Source organism: Muntiacus reevesi, chromosome 1, assembly GCF_963930625.1.
Source record: "Muntiacus reevesi chromosome 1, mMunRee1.1, whole genome shotgun sequence".
NCBI lineage: Eukaryota > Metazoa > Chordata > Mammalia > Artiodactyla > Cervidae > Muntiacus > Muntiacus reevesi.
Genome location: NC_089249.1, coordinates 17,426,006 through 17,445,273, shown reverse-complemented (window position 1 = coordinate 17,445,273; position 19,268 = coordinate 17,426,006). Strand labels below are relative to the sequence as shown.

General features: G+C 39.3%; 2 protein-coding genes across 2 annotated transcripts; both read right to left on the bottom strand.

The window, feature by feature from the left end:
- Window positions 1–4,814: 4,814 nt before the first annotated feature.
- On the bottom strand, window positions 4,815–11,618 carry LOC136159240 (protein HP-25 homolog 2-like). The gene is made up of 3 exons (XM_065921228.1): window positions 11,512–11,618; window positions 8,605–8,742; window positions 4,815–7,107 (listed from the first exon to the last, which is right to left on the bottom strand). Exons 1-3 carry the CDS (start codon window positions 11,552–11,554, stop codon window positions 6,650–6,652), a joined length of 639 nt encoding a protein of 212 aa, XP_065777300.1. The 5' UTR covers window positions 11,555–11,618; the 3' UTR covers window positions 4,815–6,649.
- Window positions 11,619–15,819: 4,201 nt separating this feature from the next.
- On the bottom strand, window positions 15,820–18,771 carry LOC136159234 (protein HP-25 homolog 1-like). Its single transcript, XM_065921215.1, has 3 exons — window positions 18,635–18,771; window positions 17,464–17,607; window positions 15,820–16,271 (listed from the first exon to the last, which is right to left on the bottom strand). Exons 1-3 carry the CDS (start codon window positions 18,696–18,698, stop codon window positions 15,820–15,822), a joined length of 660 nt encoding a protein of 219 aa, XP_065777287.1. The 5' UTR covers window positions 18,699–18,771.
- Between the last annotated feature and the right edge of the window lie 497 nt (window positions 18,772–19,268).

The window sequence follows — 19,268 nt, the reverse complement described above, 5'->3', positions numbered from 1 at the left end:
CTTTATACTTTGACACTCACCTGGTCCTTCTGGTCATAAGGGGTACATGACTAGCTTCCATGTTTTATCAATACATTAGTAAGTTGCATATTTATTTAAAATAAACCACTCAAGAGCATTAGATCTAAGGTTTAGAAAATGTCTGATTGGTTACATTTACAAACTTCTTTGAGAAAGGTGAGGATCAAATGTCAGAGCAACTAACTATTCATCCTTTCTTTTATTTAAAAAATAATTTTTAATTGACATATAGTTGAATCTCAATACTCGTTTCAGGTGTAGAGCATAGTGATTCAGTATTTTTACAGATTATACTCCGTTAAAAGCTGTTACAACATATTGGCTATAATTCCCTGTGCTAAACAATATATCCTTGTTGCTTATCTACTTTATTCATAGTAGTTTGCATCTGCTAATTCCTTGCCCCTAATTTGTATTTTCCCTCTCTTCTTTGGTAACTGTGAGTTTTTCTGCATTTGTCAGTCTGTTTCTGTTTAGCATATACGTACATTTATATTTAAAATGAGCTATTTAATGAAATAAACAAACATCCTAGAAAGAATGATGGAAGCAAACTCAAAACTTGTTGAAATATATATTATAAACATTTTGTAAGAATTAACATTATACCATTTACATTTCAAAGCAAACTTCTAGTAGCTTGACGAATTACACTTATGCTGAATCACATAGCATTTGTCCCAAGGGTCACTGAGAGTTTGTTTCTTTTCCTTCAATATTTTTTCATTTTGTTTTTTGGATTGGATAATTCCCTTGATCTTTATTTTATTGATCCTTCCCCCTGCCAGCTTCAATCTGCTTTTGACCTAATCTAGTTAATTTTTATTTCAGTATTTTCTTTTTCAGCGCTCAAATTTACTTTTGGAATGTAATTTTTATTTTGCTATTGCAATTCCCTCTCTAAACATGTATTTCCTTTATTTTTGAACACACTTCCCTTATTTAAAAAAATATATATATTTATGATAGTTGCTTTTAAGTCTTTGTTAATTTCAACATCTGGGCCTGGTTGAAGTCAATTTCTATCAGCTGCTCTTTTTTCTCCGCTGAAGATGGGAAACTGTTTCTCGTGTTTCTGTTTATTGTAATTTTTTTGCTTGAAAACTAGTTATCATAGATAATACATTGTTGAGACTCTGGGTTTTACTAAGCTGTTCTGAGGATTGTTATTTTCTATATTGCTTCTATTTATTTATAATACATAAATAATATATATTTCCATATGTTATATTTCTATATTATTTTCTATATTGTTCTATTAGGCAGTTAGCATGTCTGAATTCTAGCTGCAAATATTTACCCTGCTAATATTACTGCTCTCTTTCTTGGGTCTCTAACTCTTGATTTAATTTTTTTAACCAGACCTCTGTGGGTTTTCCCCATGCCTGTGTAATTTGCTGCCAAACATACAAGTAGAATTTAGAGAGAGATTGGGCTCACCCCGTGGGTATCTTGCTTGGGGGGATAACCTAATTTCCAACTACATGGCTGGCTCTACCCTCTACCACCTTGAGGCCACAAGGCTTCAGTGCTCTTCTGTCCAAACTGCATCACTGTGAGATACATTCAGTTGAAAAGGCAAAAAATCACAAGTCTTGTCCGGAGCTGCTGTGTCTTTCAAGGACAGATTTCTTTCTTGTCTCTGCCTGCCTCTGTTATCTCTTGCATATGTAAGTCTCAGCCAGTACTCAGAGTTCATACTCACACCTTGGGTCTAGAGACTCTCCAGCTGCCAACACTTACTTCCTTTAAATTTCCAGGTGATTTTTCCAGCTCTGAACTCCTCTTTGTGGCACCCTAGGCGAGTGGTAAGGCTACAGACTTCTCTGCTGTTTTAGGGGATGTGAAGGGTTGGGGAGTGTGCTAGGCCAGAAAGGCACACTACTGCAAATTCTACCCCTTCTAGGGGAACATTTTTGAGCATATACACTTTGCCATCTACTGTCTTATCTCATATGCTTTTCAGTGTTGTTTCAGTATTTGATCAGTTTATTTTAGTACCCGTGGCATAAACTTCAGGCCTTTTACTTTGATAGTTATCCTGAGTCAATTAAGTGATATACGTACAGTAGCAGACCTTATATAAGATGTTAGATGGAAAAGCTTTACATCACAGCTGTGCAAACAAGTTAAGTGGAATGAAATCTTAACCTCCCATGTTCTTCTAAGTTGTTGCCATGTTTCAGGCCCTTTCTCTTCCTTCACAGTTTTACCCTGATTCAGCTCCTCTTATTTTGTTATATACATACCCACTTACTTTTTGGCTGGAAGTGTATCTTTTCAGATCTAAGGATTTTTTTAAAACAGTCTGTGTACTTGGAAATTAATTAGAGGGCCCCTCAAGATTGATTTCTGAAGAGGAAAGCTTATAAATAGTAAACAAGTAAAAATATATAAATAAAAATGTATAATTATATATAAGTAGTATTTTGTATACATATATATTCACACATGTATATATTCATACATGTATATTCCTATGTATGTATTCACACATATATATTCACACACATTGTGTATGTTTTAGTACCATATATGTGTTTCTGTATGATTGTTGCAATAAGTTAGTTTGTATCTGTTATTAAAATCTAAAAGTATAAGGTGCTAACTCTAATATACATAAATAACTACAAATGGTATAAAAGTAAGTGCTAGGAAGTTCAGTGTAAAATTGGACTATTTTTTGGCAACATATCTAAAAGGAGGGGTTAGGATTATGTTTAGGGACAAACCTCCTCTGAACTTCTTTCTGACAGCTCAGTTCACCTGTGGTTCATCCAAATGGGATGAAAGGGACTTAGAGTATTGGCTGCAGGGAACAGAAAAACAGTCTAAGCCGGTCACATCACTGAAATCATGTCCGTCTTTCTTGTGAGACAAATGATGTGTACACTTTCTGTTACACTGAAAGTAAACATTTAGCAGAGATGCATGGCCTGGTCAACATTTCCATGCCCTAGAACCGTGTTAGTGTTTAAACAAAAGGTCATTCATTCTGGATAGTAGAAGCTATGATGTTTTAATCTTTCCTTCCTCTCCCTCCCACCATTGTTAGTGTCAGCTACAAATTGGCACTTGCCATCTACCTCTACAAGGATTAAATCATGTGCTGCTGCAGCTGCTGACCTTCCACAGCCCCTGAAAGGAGTTCAGGGTAGAAAAGAGAAATGAGGTACTCTGTGCTCAGGGGAAAACTGGCAGAACAGGTCTTCAGATAGATATTTTCCAGAGCCAATTTTTTGAGCCCAATTCTTATGTCTCCTCATTTCTAGAAAGCACTAAAATCCTTCATAGTGATGACTATTGCGTGTGACTAGCAAAAGCTCCACGAGACTAGCAGAAATTTTCTGGAAAAACATGTGGTTGATTCCACATATCCCCTCTTTAGCAGAATCGCATATATACTGACCTTCTCCCCCACCCCGACCCCACATCTCTGGAGCAGTCTCTCAGAGCTATCCGAGGTGCTGTCTCCTGGCTGCAGTCCTCATTTTTGCCCCAGATGGAACTTAGCTTGCAACTCTCACATCGTGTATCTTTTAAGTCGACATTAGTAAGTAGAAATTAGTAGGAAATGTTTCTTTCCCACTCATGGGAAAGTTATACCTACCTTCACGCCTTGGCTACACATGCGCATGTGTGTATGTGAACATGTGTGTGTGTATGCGCGCACACACACACACAGTAGGTCAGAAGTGGCAAGTGTCAGTTTTGTGCTTTATGTGTTTTTTGATCCCTACATAGTTATAAAAATCCCTTCTAAAAATGGGGAGAAATTGAGTGGGAAAATTTATATTAAAAGGGTTTTGCATGGATAAAATGCCTCACTGATGTTCCTTACCATTAGTAGAGACTTCATATCCAGAAACAACTAAAACGTTTGAAAAAAAGAGAATGCACTGTTTCCGTCTTCTTTGCAAATTTTCAGAAATAACTCAAAAATATTGGTGAAACAATATGTCTTCTTTCAAAATATTCTTGGATATTATAGAGCACCAGGTAAATTAAGACACAGGCATGTAAATCTATTTTATTGAGAGTGAAGGGCTTGGAGCATAGTAAGTACTTAATATACATCATTTTGTTTCTTCTTGTTGCTCTCCCTATCACTCTGTAAATATCTGTCTACTGAATAAATGCATGAATGGTTTGAGTGAGTGTTGACTAAATCACACTACAAGTTATGATTGGTACAAAGTCAATTTTTAGTAAGAACAAAATAGCAAATCTGATTATAGCAAGTTAAACTTACCATGTGCTAACAACTGTGCTAAGTGCTTCTCTGCTCTCATTATTTCAAAAACTACTGAGCACCTAGAATGTGCTAGACATATGTGGGATTTTGAGATTACAATAAAGACCAAAATAACAGCTAGTTTTTGATATCAGGAAACTCACAGTTTAGCAGAGGAGAGAGACATTAGTCTGAGAATTTTTTAGATGTAAGAATAAAGTGATGGCTGTTATTACAAAGAAGTAAGAAAATCATAATGAAAGAATGCATAAAAGGGGCCAGTTAGTTTATTATTAGTTCCTTTCTCAAGAAGCTATTTCTGAATTCTGACTCAGCACAAAAAATGTTGGTGATTATGGAGATAAGTGACCTAGGCAGAGGGATGAACAGTGCAAATGCCCTGTGGCAGTGCAGTCCAATGACCATACATTATTTGAGGGCCTAAAACTTTAGTGTAGCTGGAAACCGGTCACTAAGGAAAACTGTAGTAGGAAAAAAATATGGAGAGGTGTAAGGTAAATCATATTAATAATTTATTTTTTATTGTTTTGATTGAGGTATCATTGACAAAATGAAGTTATTTCCAGATGCACAACAGAATGATTCAATATTTGCATGTATATTGTGAAATGATCACCATAGTAAGTCTACATAACATCTGTTATCATACATAGGTAAAGAATTTATTTTCTTGTGACAAGAACTTTTAAGATTTACTCTCTTAGCAATATTCAAATATGCAATTACAATTTGATTTTTATCCTAAGAAAAATGAGAAGCCATGAGATGATTTTAACCAGAGACTAATATGAAAACCTTGTCTTTTGTGCAATGACCATTCCCTGCTGGGATGAGATAAATCCAATCAAAGAGCACCGAGTGGAGGACTGGCCCATCAGTTAGCACAGTGACAGGTGAAGATGATGGTGTTGCTTGTAGGAATATAACGACGGAAATTGATTTAGCTTGGTGACGATTGGACTGGGGAGGTGGCATGAGGGGAGGTAGGTGGCACTAATCAGTGGATGGTGATGTTTCATGGGGAAAGGAAACAATGGAAATACAGAAGGTGTTAGAGGAAGAAGCAGTCATGAACTCAGTTTTGGACACATTGATACAGCAACCCTGAGAATGCCTCTGTGTGCACATTACAGAGATGTGACTCGTTCTCGTGTCTGTGTGTGAATTAGAGTGGGATTGTTAAGGTTAGAGATTATCTCTTAGCACAGTGTAGATGTTTAAGAGATGATGGAAAGGAAAGGGGGAAGAGTAAGGAGAGTGGATGGTAGGTGAAGTCTCTAGAGGAGAGCAAGTCTGTGAAGGAAAAGAACAGGTTTATCAGGGCTGCATCTGGCTACATCTAACAGAAGCCAGTGTGCATTGGCTTACTCAAATCAGGGATTGTTATTCTCATCTGTAAGTCTGGTGTGTCTGTGCAAGGACATTATCTAATCTGTTTCCTACTCCTTCAGTCTGCTTAGCAATACATGTCTTTTGTTCTCAGGTTTGCAAACAGCTGCTTCTGCCACAGGCATTGCTTCTTCTTGGGTGTGGGAGTGGGGGAGGGGTGATGGGTGAAGAGGGAAGAGTAGAGGGCAAAGGATAAAAATCCAAAGGAACAAGTCACTTGAGGATTTGTCTTTGAAAGAATCATCCAGGAAGCCCGCCTGACTATATTTCATTCTCCAGATGGTGTCACAAGTGACCCATGGTTTGCAAAGAGGGTGAAGATCAAGCCTCTAACTAGGTTCATTGATACCCAAAGTTCGAGCTCTGTTAGAAATAAATTTAACAAGGGATAGAATGGGTGCTGCATAGTCTCTGAGGACTATTAAGCAACAAAATAATTCCTTTAATCTGTACCCTTGCTCCCTGCTCAAACCATCTTCAAAGTATGCAGTATGCATCAAATGCAAAATATGTACTTGGTAGATTGTATTCATAGCTTAGTGTGACTTGAAGCAAATTTTCTTCATCTCTTTGGGATATTTGCTTTCCTAGCTATACTATAAATTGTGAAATTGAACTGGTGTCAGGGCTGTGATCAAGACTATTTTTTTTCCTCTGGTGAAAACTATCAGACATAATCTAGAAAAGGCTTGATGACTTTCCTGGTTCCCCAGCCTCAACCAGCTCTGGTTTCCTGACCTACCCTCTCCCCAAAGTTCCTAGGGTATAGCAGAATACATGAAATTTCATGGGCTTTCAATAAGAAATTGTTGACCAGTTAATGGATAATTAATCATTACTGCTTTTTAGGGTTACATTCACAGGGGTAAATTGGACATTCTTAATGTAATTTATTCATGATCACTGAAAAGTATTGGGGGGAGGGGAGGGAAGTTTGCTGTGAGGTTTAGGACCACTTGAGGAATTGAAGTGTGCCATTAGCCTTTAGCCAGGATAGTTTCCATAGAGCAAATACCCAAAGAACAAACTCTGAATCGATCCTTTCTCAGCCTCTGCTGTGTCTAGCTTGGATTCCAGCCAGACCCTGTCTCCCAATGTCAGCTGCAAGATGATATTTCCGGAAAGATGCCTATAATTGTCCTTGGCCTGGGACTCCTTCTCCAGGATTTGAGTGCCATTCTTCATGAGCCCTAACTTTACAGCGTGCTGGAATAGCTCAACATCAAAGCCAAAGTGGTACACGCCAGGGATGGTGCAGGTGAACACTCCCGTGGTAAGATTGAAGTGGTCCTGGTCATTATGCAGGGCTTCCTTGAAGACAATGGGCTGGGAGGGGGCTGGGAGGGGATCACTCAGCTTCACTGCAAAGGCAGATTTAGGGGGAGACGAGCAACTCTTGATGTCTCCAGGTGGTCCTTGGAATCCTGGAGGGCCTCGGGGCCCTAAACACCAAAGTAACAGAAGGAAGATAGAGGAGATTTGAAGTTCATACATTTCACAGTCCATAAATGCCTTTCCACACCACCCCTCCTACTAACTTACACTCTCCCTTCAAGGATCATCTTACACATCCTTTTTCCTCCCCTCTCTGTCATTACAGTGTCAGAATCCAGTATTTACTTTGATTGTAGCATTTGCTTACACTGAATAGTCCTCTCTCCCATTAAGTACCTGTTTTGTTTCCTTAAATAGATGATGAGCCAGTGGCCTACCTAATCTTGTTCCTAAAACACGATCATATGATATCCAAGGTCCAGCTGATAGGCACAGTATATTTTTGGAAGCAGTGATTCAATAAATAATTGCTTGAATTGCCCTTTCAATTCGTTTCATAGGTATGATGCTTTTATTATCACAAACGCTAAGTAAGGAGTACTCAGGGAAGATGCTGACACAGGGAACGCTAGGAACTGTAGCATTCTAGAGATAAAAAGGGGTATTAGAGAAACATTTCCCTGGCTGGACTGTGCACGAGAGTCAGCTGTGGAACCTGTGAATAGTAGTGTCTTAGTTAATAATACGTGACCATCTGAATTGGAATTTCAAGGGGATGAAACCTCGAACCTGAATATTAACCAATGTCCACAGATGATTTAAAGGCAGTCAGGTTAAGGAATCAATGATGCTGGATCACTCTGGTGAATAATTTCCAGTGAGACTGAGATGGCAAAGTAAGTTCTCAGAATTGAGGAGAAAGTGCACAATGCCTTATTCTCAGTTGTTTTCTACAATACCATTTTGCCCTTGAGTTTGCAGGAAACTCAACAGTATTCCAGTGTGAATTGAGGGTGAACACAATAATTATGGGCTTCCCTGGTAGCGCAGTTGGTAAAGAATCCGCCTGTACTTCAGAAGACCCCAGTTCGATTCCTGCATTGGGAAGTTCCCCTGGAGAAGGGATAGGCTACCCACTCCAGTATTCTTGGGCTTCCCTGGTGGCTCAGATGGTAAAGAATCTGCCTGCCATGTGGGAGACCTGGGTTTGATCCCTGGGTTGGGAAGATCCCCTGGAGGAGGGCCTGGCAACCCACTCCAGTATTCTTGCCTGGAGAATCCCCATGGACAGAGGAGCCTGGTGGGCTACAGTCCATGGGGTTACAAAGACTTGGACACGACTGAGCAAGTAAGCACAGCACAGGGTAACTAAGCCATATTAAAGAGTACACCAATATACTGTCTGAACTGTCATTTTAAGTTCACATGGCGGCTTCTTCAGAACCCATCCCTGACATTTTTCTGGGGTAAAAACCTCATCATCTGCGTTAAGACTCTAGGTGTGTAGATGGGCTGGGAAGTGGGAAACCTTGGTAATTTCCCCCCAAAAACCATTGTCTCCATTATTACTGACCATCAGAAGCATCTGGATATTTCCTCGAGCTTACAGGTATTTCAGTCAGAAAGAAGTGACCGATGCAATGTGAAGAGAAATGTTTTCTCACCTGGAGGACCATGTAACCCTTGAGGGCCTGGGGGCCCTGGAAATCCTGGAAGTCCTCGAGAATCACAGGACCCGGTAACTTCTGGAGAAGTGGCATCAGCCGTGACTGATAGAACAGACAAAGCTAAAATCCAGACATCTAGAGCAGGGGATCAAACGGATAAATATTCACATAAGTTGGAAGATGGGGCTGCTTCTCCTGAAAGATTATGCTCCCAACACTGCCTTGGCAGCCAGGTCTCCCAACCTCAAAAAATAACTGTGAACTTGGTCATAAAGAGAGACTTCCCCCCTCTTTCCTTCTTCTTTTTTCATTTTAAAGTCTTTATTGAATTTGTTACTATATTGCTTCTGTTTTATGTCTTGGTTTTTTTGGCAGAGAGGCATGTGGGATCTTTGCTCCCCTAGTAGGGATTGAAACCACAACCCCTGCACTAGAAGAAGTTTTAACCACTGGACTGCCAAGGATATCCGCCCCCCCCCCCCCCCCCCCACTTAATGGGGTGCAATCAGGGCCAAAGATAGTCTGTAGTTTCCTTGTATTTGCTGTTAATATTCTTACTGAAATCTGAACTTCTGATGACCTAGAGGTTTTCTCTAGGACACTCAAACATCCTGTGTCTTTCCGTCCCTCATCTCTTTAAGTAAATAGTCTTGTGGTATTATCCTTATGACGGCTAGACACCTGCAGCCCTTAAGCCTGGTGTTTCCTCAAAAACAAGTCGACTGGGGGCTTCATTTATTGATTCTACACTGCTTACTAAATGTTTTCCTTGTATCTGCATGGTAAACTTTTCATCCTTGAAAAACAGTTAGGGTTCAGGACAGGGGGACATATGTATACCTATGACTGATTCATGTTGATGTATGACAGCAACCAACAAAATACAGTGAAGCAATTATCCTCCAATTAAAAATAAATAAATTTTTAAAAAAATTCAGAGTTCACTCATCTTGGGATATCCTCCATGATTTCCTCAAAGGGAACTAATTGTTGTATTTTAAAATGCACAGAAAGAGAAGCTGTCAGGTGAACAAGTGATGATGAACAAATTCAGGCCAAACAGTGGAATAACTTTCAATTATTTGGGGATCCAAAGACCTTTGCTTGATCCTGAAGTATTGAAACACAGGATGGTCTTTGGAAATGATGTTGTTGGGTGGTTTTTTTTTTAATCAGTAAAAAAAAAAGTTACATTTCATTTTATAATGGTATATAGGGTTATATAAAATATATTCCAGGCCTAAGTGACAAAAATAATTGGTAAATAGATACCATATCATAGCAAAATAAAAATCAGAGCTTGAGTAATTTAGTTTCTCTGAATATCTCTTTCCAAATTGTGACATATAGATAATGAGGGTTGTGGTGAGAATCAGTGACAAACAAAGCATCTAATGCACTGTTGGCTGTAAAGAAAATGCTCAACCAGTAACTGAAACTATACAAACATGTAGGACTTTCCTTGAATGACACCCCTTTACCTGCCTTAATTAAGCAGTGGTAATACAGCATAGACATGAGAAGAAAAACTGTTAAGATAGGTGCCTCTGTTTATGGGTTAGCATATGTACAAACAAAAATTATCCTAGAAAACCAAAATTCATCTCATCAGTGAAACATTGATGAAGTTACTTTTGTTGAGTATACACGTCCAAGTGTTAACATTTCAACAGGTAAGAATGCACTGAAAAAAGGAAGAAGAAACAAACAAAAAAAGACAGCTCTTTGTTGAGATATAGTTTGTATACCATGAAACTCTTTCATTTTAAGTGTAAAATTTAACGATTTTAAACAAATTCCCACGGTTGTGTAACCACCACCACCATCCAATTTTAGAAGATCCCCATCGTCCTCAAAAGACCCCATGTACCCATTTGCAATCAACCCCCCATTTCTACGTCTAGCTCCAGGCAACTCTACTTCCTTCCAAAGGCAAGCAAACCATCATCAATTTTCTGCAGCAAAGCTGACCTTCATTTATGGTTTTTTTGAAGCTTCGAGTAAAAAAGAAGAAAAGTCACAAAGAGAACAATTACACTCATTTTTTCACGTGTTTTCCAAAGTCACTCAGAGAGAGGGAATGTAAGTCCTAGCCGCCTCAGTACGTCCATTTTGTGAAATGTGTCCCAGGTCACCTTGTGCTCTCTGCTTAATATTCAGAACGGTGCAGTAAATAGCACCTTCCTCGTTAAGTGGTTTTGAGCCTTAAAGAAAACGAGGTATGAAAAGGGTCTCACACCATATACGGACGTTACGGTATATCTCCTGAGTATGTGATACTTCCCTCCCATCTTCTGACCTTCCTGTGAGCATGCTATGCTGATTTCCCAACAAAGGAAGGTGACCCCTCAAAGTGGTGATGGTAACTAATGTGACAACCCAGAGCATCCATCAGAGATGGATCCATTCTAAGATGAACATACAAAAATTGTCTATGGTGTCTAGACACGTGTCTTTCACGTCCTTAATCTCCTTTTCATGACAACTTGTGAAATGGGAAAGAGCTTGATATTGTATTCATCACTGTAGAGAAGGGAAACAGAAACACGCATTCCACAGTCAAACACATGAAATTTTTACATTCTCTCTCCTTCTGTTTTCTTTATATCATAAGTCCCTTGTGCTAATTTGCTATTAATTAGGGCTATTTACAAATTGATAGCATAAGCTTCAGTCCAAATATAAGGGGGTGGAAATGGAAGTTTCCACTTGTATTTGCTGTATCTGATTGGAAATGCTGAAATGAAATCTATCCTTTTGCCTGTGTTGTGGGAAAATTGTATCTCAGAATTATTATGATCATAAAATGAATCACAAGTGTTGGCAGGAGAGAGTCCTTTGGATAGTTCTTCGTAACAACATATGGAATCCAATTCTCTATCAGTCAGTAGTGATTACACTTACCTACACACACCATGGAGAGAGATTGTCCTCCTCTCCCAGACATCCTGATGCAAAGATGGAAGTTGTTGTAAGGGGTATGTCTTCAGCTGCTCTGTTCCTCTTTCACTTGTTTGCCTGTCAAAGGTATGAGGAAGATGTTCTAATAAATCAATATTCTTTAATATTTAATTTTTTGCCTGTCTGAGGCTAATGACCTCTGTTGGTTTTTAACCAGGGTGAAGTTGTGCCAGTTGATGTTCAGACAGAAGCTCTATGTGTTACTTGTACCCTCTTTTTTCTTTTAGTAATTTCTGGAATAATTGAGAATTTAAAAATTTTTATTGATTTATTTATTTAGGTGTTAATCCTTTTGTATTTTCCATACACATATGCATATAACTTTTCTATTTATTTTTGTTTTTTTCAAATTTCTATTGTTTGTATATAGTATTGCATATACATATGGATGTCCTGTTGGAGAAGGAAATGGCAACCCACTCCAGTATTCTTGCCTGGAGAATCCCATGGACAAAGGAGCCTGTGGGCTATAGGCTATGGGATCACGAGAGTCGGACACAACTTAGTGACTAAACCACCACCACCACCCTGGATATCCTATAGTTAACGTAACTATTTCCTATTGAAGAGCATGTACACTGGTTATAGTGGCTCTTTAAATTTTTACTTATTTTTAATCGAATGAAAGATTCTCTAGACTCTGTAGTGCTTTACATTTTCAAAAGTTTCACACACATGATTTCGTATAATCCCATAATAACCCTTCCCTTTTTCTTAACCCCCTTCCCTCTCTCCACTGGTAACCACTAGTTTGTTGTCTGTATCTGTGAGTTTGCTTCTTTTTTTTATCCACTAGTTTGTTGTATTTTTTAGATTCCACATACAAGTGATATCATACAGTCTTTCTCTGTAATGCCCTCCAAGTCCCTCCATGTTGCTGCAAATGACAAAATTTCATTCTCTTTTATGGTTGGGTAGTATTCCTTATACAAATTTTATATATATATATATATATATAAACATTTTCTTTATCTCCACTATTGGGCTATTATCTATACCTTTGGTTTTATTGTGTGTGTGTTTTTAGTATGATTTTTGTAACATTTAGAGTATATAGTTTCAACTTATCACAGGCTGACTCCTCAGATGTGTATCCATGAAATTTCATTTCCCAAAGATCAGGAAAAGGTAAGTACCTTTGCCCTTACTCTTTTTCAACATAGTACTAGACGTTGTAGCCATTGTAATAAACAGCTAAAGGAGATAAAAGGCATGCCCATCGGGAAACAAAAGAAATAAACCTGCCCCAACTGTCTATGTTAAAATTTCAAGGACTCTACAAAAGAAACTCCTAGCACTAATCAGTGAGTTAGACAAGGTTAAAGGAGACAAGGTCAGCACACACACAAATCGATCATATTTCTGTTTACTACCAGTGAACTCATTGCAAATAGAAATGAAAAACACAATACCATGTATTATAGCTCTGAAGAAATGAAGTACTTGTGTAAAAGTCTAAAAAGACATGTACAGGATACGTATACTAAAAGCTACAACCAGCAATCCCACTCCTGGGTATTTATCCTAGAGAAATGAAAATGTATATTTGTGTAAAAACCTGTGCATAAATGTTTCTAACAGTTTTATTTGTTACAGCCCCAAACTGGAAACACACCAGTGAGTCACTATTCATGAATGGATGAACAAGCTGTGGTACATAACATAAAGAATACCAGTGAACAACAATGTCTTTTGAGGGGAAGGAAATGGTGAGGACTTCATCATATGGATGGACTCATTCCTTTGGAGGATGGAAAGAACCTACATGACATATTACCTCATTGGTGCTGACAAGAAAATTCCAGACTGGTTGATTAAGATTACATTTTGAAGGAAGATCAAAACTACAATTAAGTTAGATTTTAAATCTAAGTTTGGTATCATGAGCTTTAGCACAAGTGATACAATTTTGGATCTGTGACTCCTCTATTAAGTGGATCTTATGTTCATTATACAGAGTTCCAATCACAAAGTCACCCTAATATCCATCAGCAGAAGAGTAAATAGATAAATGGTGGCATATTTGTAATGGAAGACTACATTTCCATTCAATGAGACGTTTCACTTCTGTTACCACAGTGTGGAAGGATTTCACAGACATTATGATGAGTGAAAAAACACTAGATGCAAAAGATTTTATATTGGATTATATCATTCATACAAAGTACAAGTATAGGCAAAGATGGCAGCTTCCCAGGTGGTTCAGTGATAAAGAATCCATCTGCCAATACAGGAGACGCAGGAGATGCGGGTTCCATCCTTGGGTTGAGAAGATCCCCTGGAGGAGGAAATGGCAACCCATTCCAGTATTCTTGCCAGGACAATCCCATAGACAGAGGAGCATAGAAGTCTACTGTCAATGGGGTCGCAAAGAGTTGGACATGTCTGAGCAACTGAGAGTGAGCATCAGTTCAGTTCAGTTGCTTAGTTATGTCCAACTCTTTGCAACCCCATGGGCTGCAGCACACCAGGCCTCCCTGTCCATTACCAACTCCCAGAGCTTGCTCAAACTCCAGGATGCCATCCAACCATCTCATTCTGTTGTCCCCTTCTCCTCCTGCACTCCTGAGCATGAGCATAGGCAAAGATAATTGATAAATGATGCTGACAGTCAGAAAAATAAATTCAATGATGCAGGTGTGATTGTAGATGGGAAGGGCACCAAGGAGACTTCTGGGATGACAGAAATGTTCTATGTATCAATCTGAATGATGGGTCCATGTTTGTATGCATATAAAATTAATTAAATAGCTTACTTTAGATTTGTGTTTTACTGTATTTAAGTTATACTTCAATAATAAAAAGAAACCCATCAATATTCTTTTATTTTAAAAACTATTAATTAAAAATATTAATTTATGTATTTGGCACTGGGTCTTAGTTGTGGAATATGAAATCGTTAGTTGCAGCATATGGGATCTAGTTTCCTGAACAGGATTTGAACACAGTCCCCCTTTATTGGGAGGGCAGAGTCTTAGCCACTGGACCACCAGGAAAGTCCCCAATATTCTTTTAAAAGTCTAGTCATCAGTAGTATAAAGTTGACTTATGTGTGTACAAAAAACATTGTTACTTTTATCCTCCTGCTCAACCATGGATTGTGTGGCTTTGATTTAATGCCTGCAAGATGGTTGTTGCAGCTGTAAGCACTGCATCTTCTTTCCTTAGAGAAGAAAAGGAGAAAGCAAAGAGCAGAGATCAAACGCCAAAAACATAAGCCAGTTGAGTCATTTCGCTTTTAAATATGACTCCTGTAAGTACCATGCACTTAGGTCTCACCAGGAAGGATAGTGTTTTTCGTGGCCACCCTAAATGCAATAGCGGCTGGTCAAATTACTTTTGTCTTTTTTTAAATGGGTTCATTGAGGCAATGCAAACAAAATTAGCTATAATAGAAACTTGTAGAAGGGATACTGGGTAAGTAAGTAGCAGCTTCAAGTAAATTAATTATTAATCTGAAAACTATGAAGCCACCGAATTTCCTTCACTTCCATCTTTGACCCTCTGCCTTATGTACTATCACTTATCCAATTATCTTTAGGGTAATTCTTTGATGGAAAGCATTTTCATTTGGTATTTTAAGCAAACTTGCTATCTCTGCCAGAGATATTTACTTCTGTATTTACATCCTTAATTCCCAAAAGAGATTTGAGACTTTGAATGAGGTTTTTTGTCCCCTGGGGGTGAGGTGGGGTGTTGTTGAGTCCTTAAGTCATGATCTAATTCTGTGATCCCAAGCACTGTAGCCCATCAGGCTCTTCTGTCCATGGGATTTCCCAGGCAAGAATACTGGTGTGGGTTGCCATTTCCTTCTCCAGGGGATCTTCCTGACCCAGGGATCGAACCCACCTTTCCTACATTGGCAGGCAGATCCTTTACCTACTGCTGAGCCACCAGGGCGGCGGGGTGGGAGCAAGCAAAACGGGAGCTGAACGGGGGTTTTCCTGGCGTGTTTAACAGCAACCTGGCTGGGCAGCCCCCTACCTCACTTTGTTTTTTCACCCACTTTTTGCCACCCAGGATCTTGAAATTTGGGAATCACAAGAAATTACTGATAAATTGATGAGCCATGCATCTTTATTGGTTTCAGCAATTGGTAATACATTCATTTTGTCCAAGTTGGCCATTACTGTTTTAGTGATTTGTTCATCATTTAGCAGTTCTAGATGAAATATTTGGGATGCAGGAAGCTTCTTTTCTTAAATTCAGAGTTACCTGAGGGAGAGAACTGTGCAGTTACCCCTAGCCGTCTTAATTTCCATTGAGCAAAAATCCATAAAACATAGTGTGAGTAGTTCCTTTTTCAGATTCTTCTTTGTCCAGCTTAGACTCCAGCCAGACCCTGTCGCCTTTCTCCAGCTCCAAGATGGAACTTCCAGAAGCCTGCTCGTGGCTATCCCCAGCTTCTGCCTGCTTGTCCCGGAGCTGGGTGCCATTCCGCATGAGACCCACTTTGACAGCACTCTGAAACAACTCAATGTCAAAGCCAAACTGGTACACGCCAGGGACGCTGCAGGTGAACACGCCAGTGGCAGGGTTGAAGTGGCCCTGATGGTTGTACAGAACTTCCTGGAAGACAATGGGCTGGGAGGGTCCTGGGAAAGGCCCGCTCAGCTTGACGGAAAAGGCAGATTGAGGTAGAGGAGGGCAGTTCTCAACTAGTCCAGGAAGCCCAGGTCTCCCTCTTGGTCCTGGCATGCCTAGATTCCAAAATAAACAGAAAATAGAACGAACCATTTAAGGTGTTGTATTTTGCATAGTAAATGAATTACTTCTTCCTTCCTATGCTTCTTGCCCTTCCAGCTACTTCCCTTCACTGGTCAAAGCCTAGCTCAAGCATCACTGCTTCCAGAAGGCTCGCCTGTCTCCTCTAGATTTGGAAAAGTTCTGTCTCCTTGTACCACATCGGGTATTAACTGTTCCCATAGTTATAAAGAATTACCACAAAGAATTCTAATCCTTCCCTTAAGTGACAGCCTCATCCAAATCAGGAGCAAGAGTCGTACTTAATTTTCTTCCTAAATGTTATACTCAGCATCATTTATAAAATTAGCACTCAAAATATGTTCAATAAGTGAGTACTTGAATGAATAAGTATATGAATGGATCTTTAGACATGTTCTGCCATGTCTTTTCTTTGCTATAAGGCTGAGTATTAAGGATCATTATTGGAAGTTACCCAGATTAAGTCTAAGGATCACACTATGGCAGGACTAAACAGGAATTCTGAACAGGGGTATGCAAACATGCCTGTTTATCAGAACAGCTGTGGAACACCATCCTACCAGAGTCCCCCAGTCACTCAGAGCCAGACTACACTGCAGGCCTCTAGAGGACTCTCTTGAGGATGGAGACTAGGAACCTACATGTTTAACAAGTCTGTGAGTGATTCGGATGCTCAGCCAGATTTCAAAACCATTGCTTTAGAAGTTGAATACAAGTCTTCAAAGCTGATGGGATCTCCATGGGAACTTAACTTAATGTACTTCTCAGCAGATGACAAGGGAACAGTCAAAGTCAAAGTATCTGCTGCCCCATATGCCGGTGTTATCACTGGACAAATGTCAGCTTACACCTGCCCCGCGTGATGCCAACATAAGTGCTCTACGTAGCCTAGAGATGGGGCTGTGTCCCTACGTCTCAATTCGCACTGCACACCCAGGGTGTCTGGACAGCAGTGTGAGCATACAGATTTCTTGGGAGTTGGAGGCTATCTTAGTAGATGAATCTTAGGACTCCAAGGAATTGAGAAAAAGAGGCCATAGTCATTCGTTACCAAAAAATGACTTATCTCAATGATCAATATTCTCACCAGATCACTGGGAAGAGTTCACTGAATCTATGAACACTGAAACCAAAGAGACACTATGGAGGCCAAGAGAGCCATTGAATCTTTTTCACCTGCAAAACCATGTGGCCCTGGAGGACCGATGGGTCCCAGAGGTCCTGGGGGCCCGCGAGGTTCACACAGCTCCGAGTCTGCTGAAGACTTGACATCAGCCACAAGTAAGAGGACAAGCTGAGCTAAAATCCAGAAACCTGGAGCAGAAGAAAAATCAACGAAGGTTCAGATAGGTTGGGAGATGGATCAGCCTCTCTTAAAGAGACTGTGCTACAAATTTTGTCTACTGGCTGGATGGTTTCACAATTCAAAGAAATTGATATTATTTTGATCTTTAGTTCCATGAAGTACTACATGCACCAATGCTGTGATTCATCCAGACAATATCAGGAAGCATTTTGAACGGACATACTTTCACGTTGAACACAATGAAATTAAAAAAAAAAATCTTCTAATTCATGCTATATGAAATCAATGCTGCTTTTTCAATCTCATGCAAACCTCTCATGGACTCAGAGCCTCCTGCCATCTGTTTAGCAGTGATCTTTAAACAGCTGGTGAGAGCGGTCTTCTTCTTATGATGAATAAGCACCTGGTTTACCCATGTGTTACTCTGTATTGTTTTATTGGTTTACCTGTTGGATCGGCTTGGATCACAGAAGATATATAAGGAGTGGTTGTTTGTTGGTGAATGAATCGACAAATACCAAAGACTGAATCAGCCAATCAGTACTTCCCATTACTCTAAACCTTTTACTTAGTGCAGTAGCCTTCATTCCACTTTGAACTATAAGATTCTGATAAGATCAATATGCTTGCATTAGACTTGCTCCTATTAATGCACTTATTATGTTGTCCCCTTTATGACACATTGAACCTTCTACCCCCAGTCCATGGCCCAGGGGTTGGAGATCCCTGATTTATGTCATAATGACCTTGATTTAATTTGAATGATTTGATATTGATTTCATAATGAAAGCAAAGGTCTTGCCCTGTCCCCCATTAGCTTCTATTCCTTCCATTCCCTTTGCAATATCCAACTGGCAGATTTGAAAAAGTGTCTCTATTCTTGTCCAGCATTATAGGCAGCTGCCTTCCAGAGATGTTCTAATTTTTAAAAAATAATATAAATCACATGCTGGGAGACTAAATTGCTTTGGAAAGTGCTATCTACCAGTGTAATGGGTTAATTTAATTACGGTAGATATTAATAAGAAAACTTACCTGCAATGTTCATGGATCTGGCTCTTCCCCTTCCCCCAGGCATTGAAATTCTTTCATTGACCATCTCCTCACCTGTCCTATAACTTGATCTCTGCTTGTTTTTGAAAGTTTATGGTAGATGGTTTAATAGATTGGTTTTTTCCTCAGTATTTGATTTTCTGGTCTCCTGAAGCTGAAGTCAAGGTTAATTTTTAACCAGATCAGTCAAACATTCAAATATGCCAGGAAAGCTCACAAATTGACATTCAAAGTGAAATCCACCCATATCTGGAAGTCATCTCTTCTTGCGATGGCCAAACCTGGGACTATTAGGCTGATGAACTTTGTTTGTTAGAGATGAACCCATCTCTGACTCTTCCAGGAAAACAGAAATATGAGATATGGACTCATATATCCCATTTCCTCTAGTCTAAATCCATAATTTCATAGACTGTGATGCTAGCCCAGGGGAGGAAGTGATTTAGTGGATAAAATTGGAGCTAAATATAGAATAATAAACACTTTTCTCCTACTTTAGAGCCCAGGAGATTTTTCTTCTTCTTCTCTCCCTTACTATCTATATTTTCTGAGAACTTATTGCTTTTCTATAATAATCAATCTACTGACATCCTTGTGTGTGCCAACCAGGCACTCT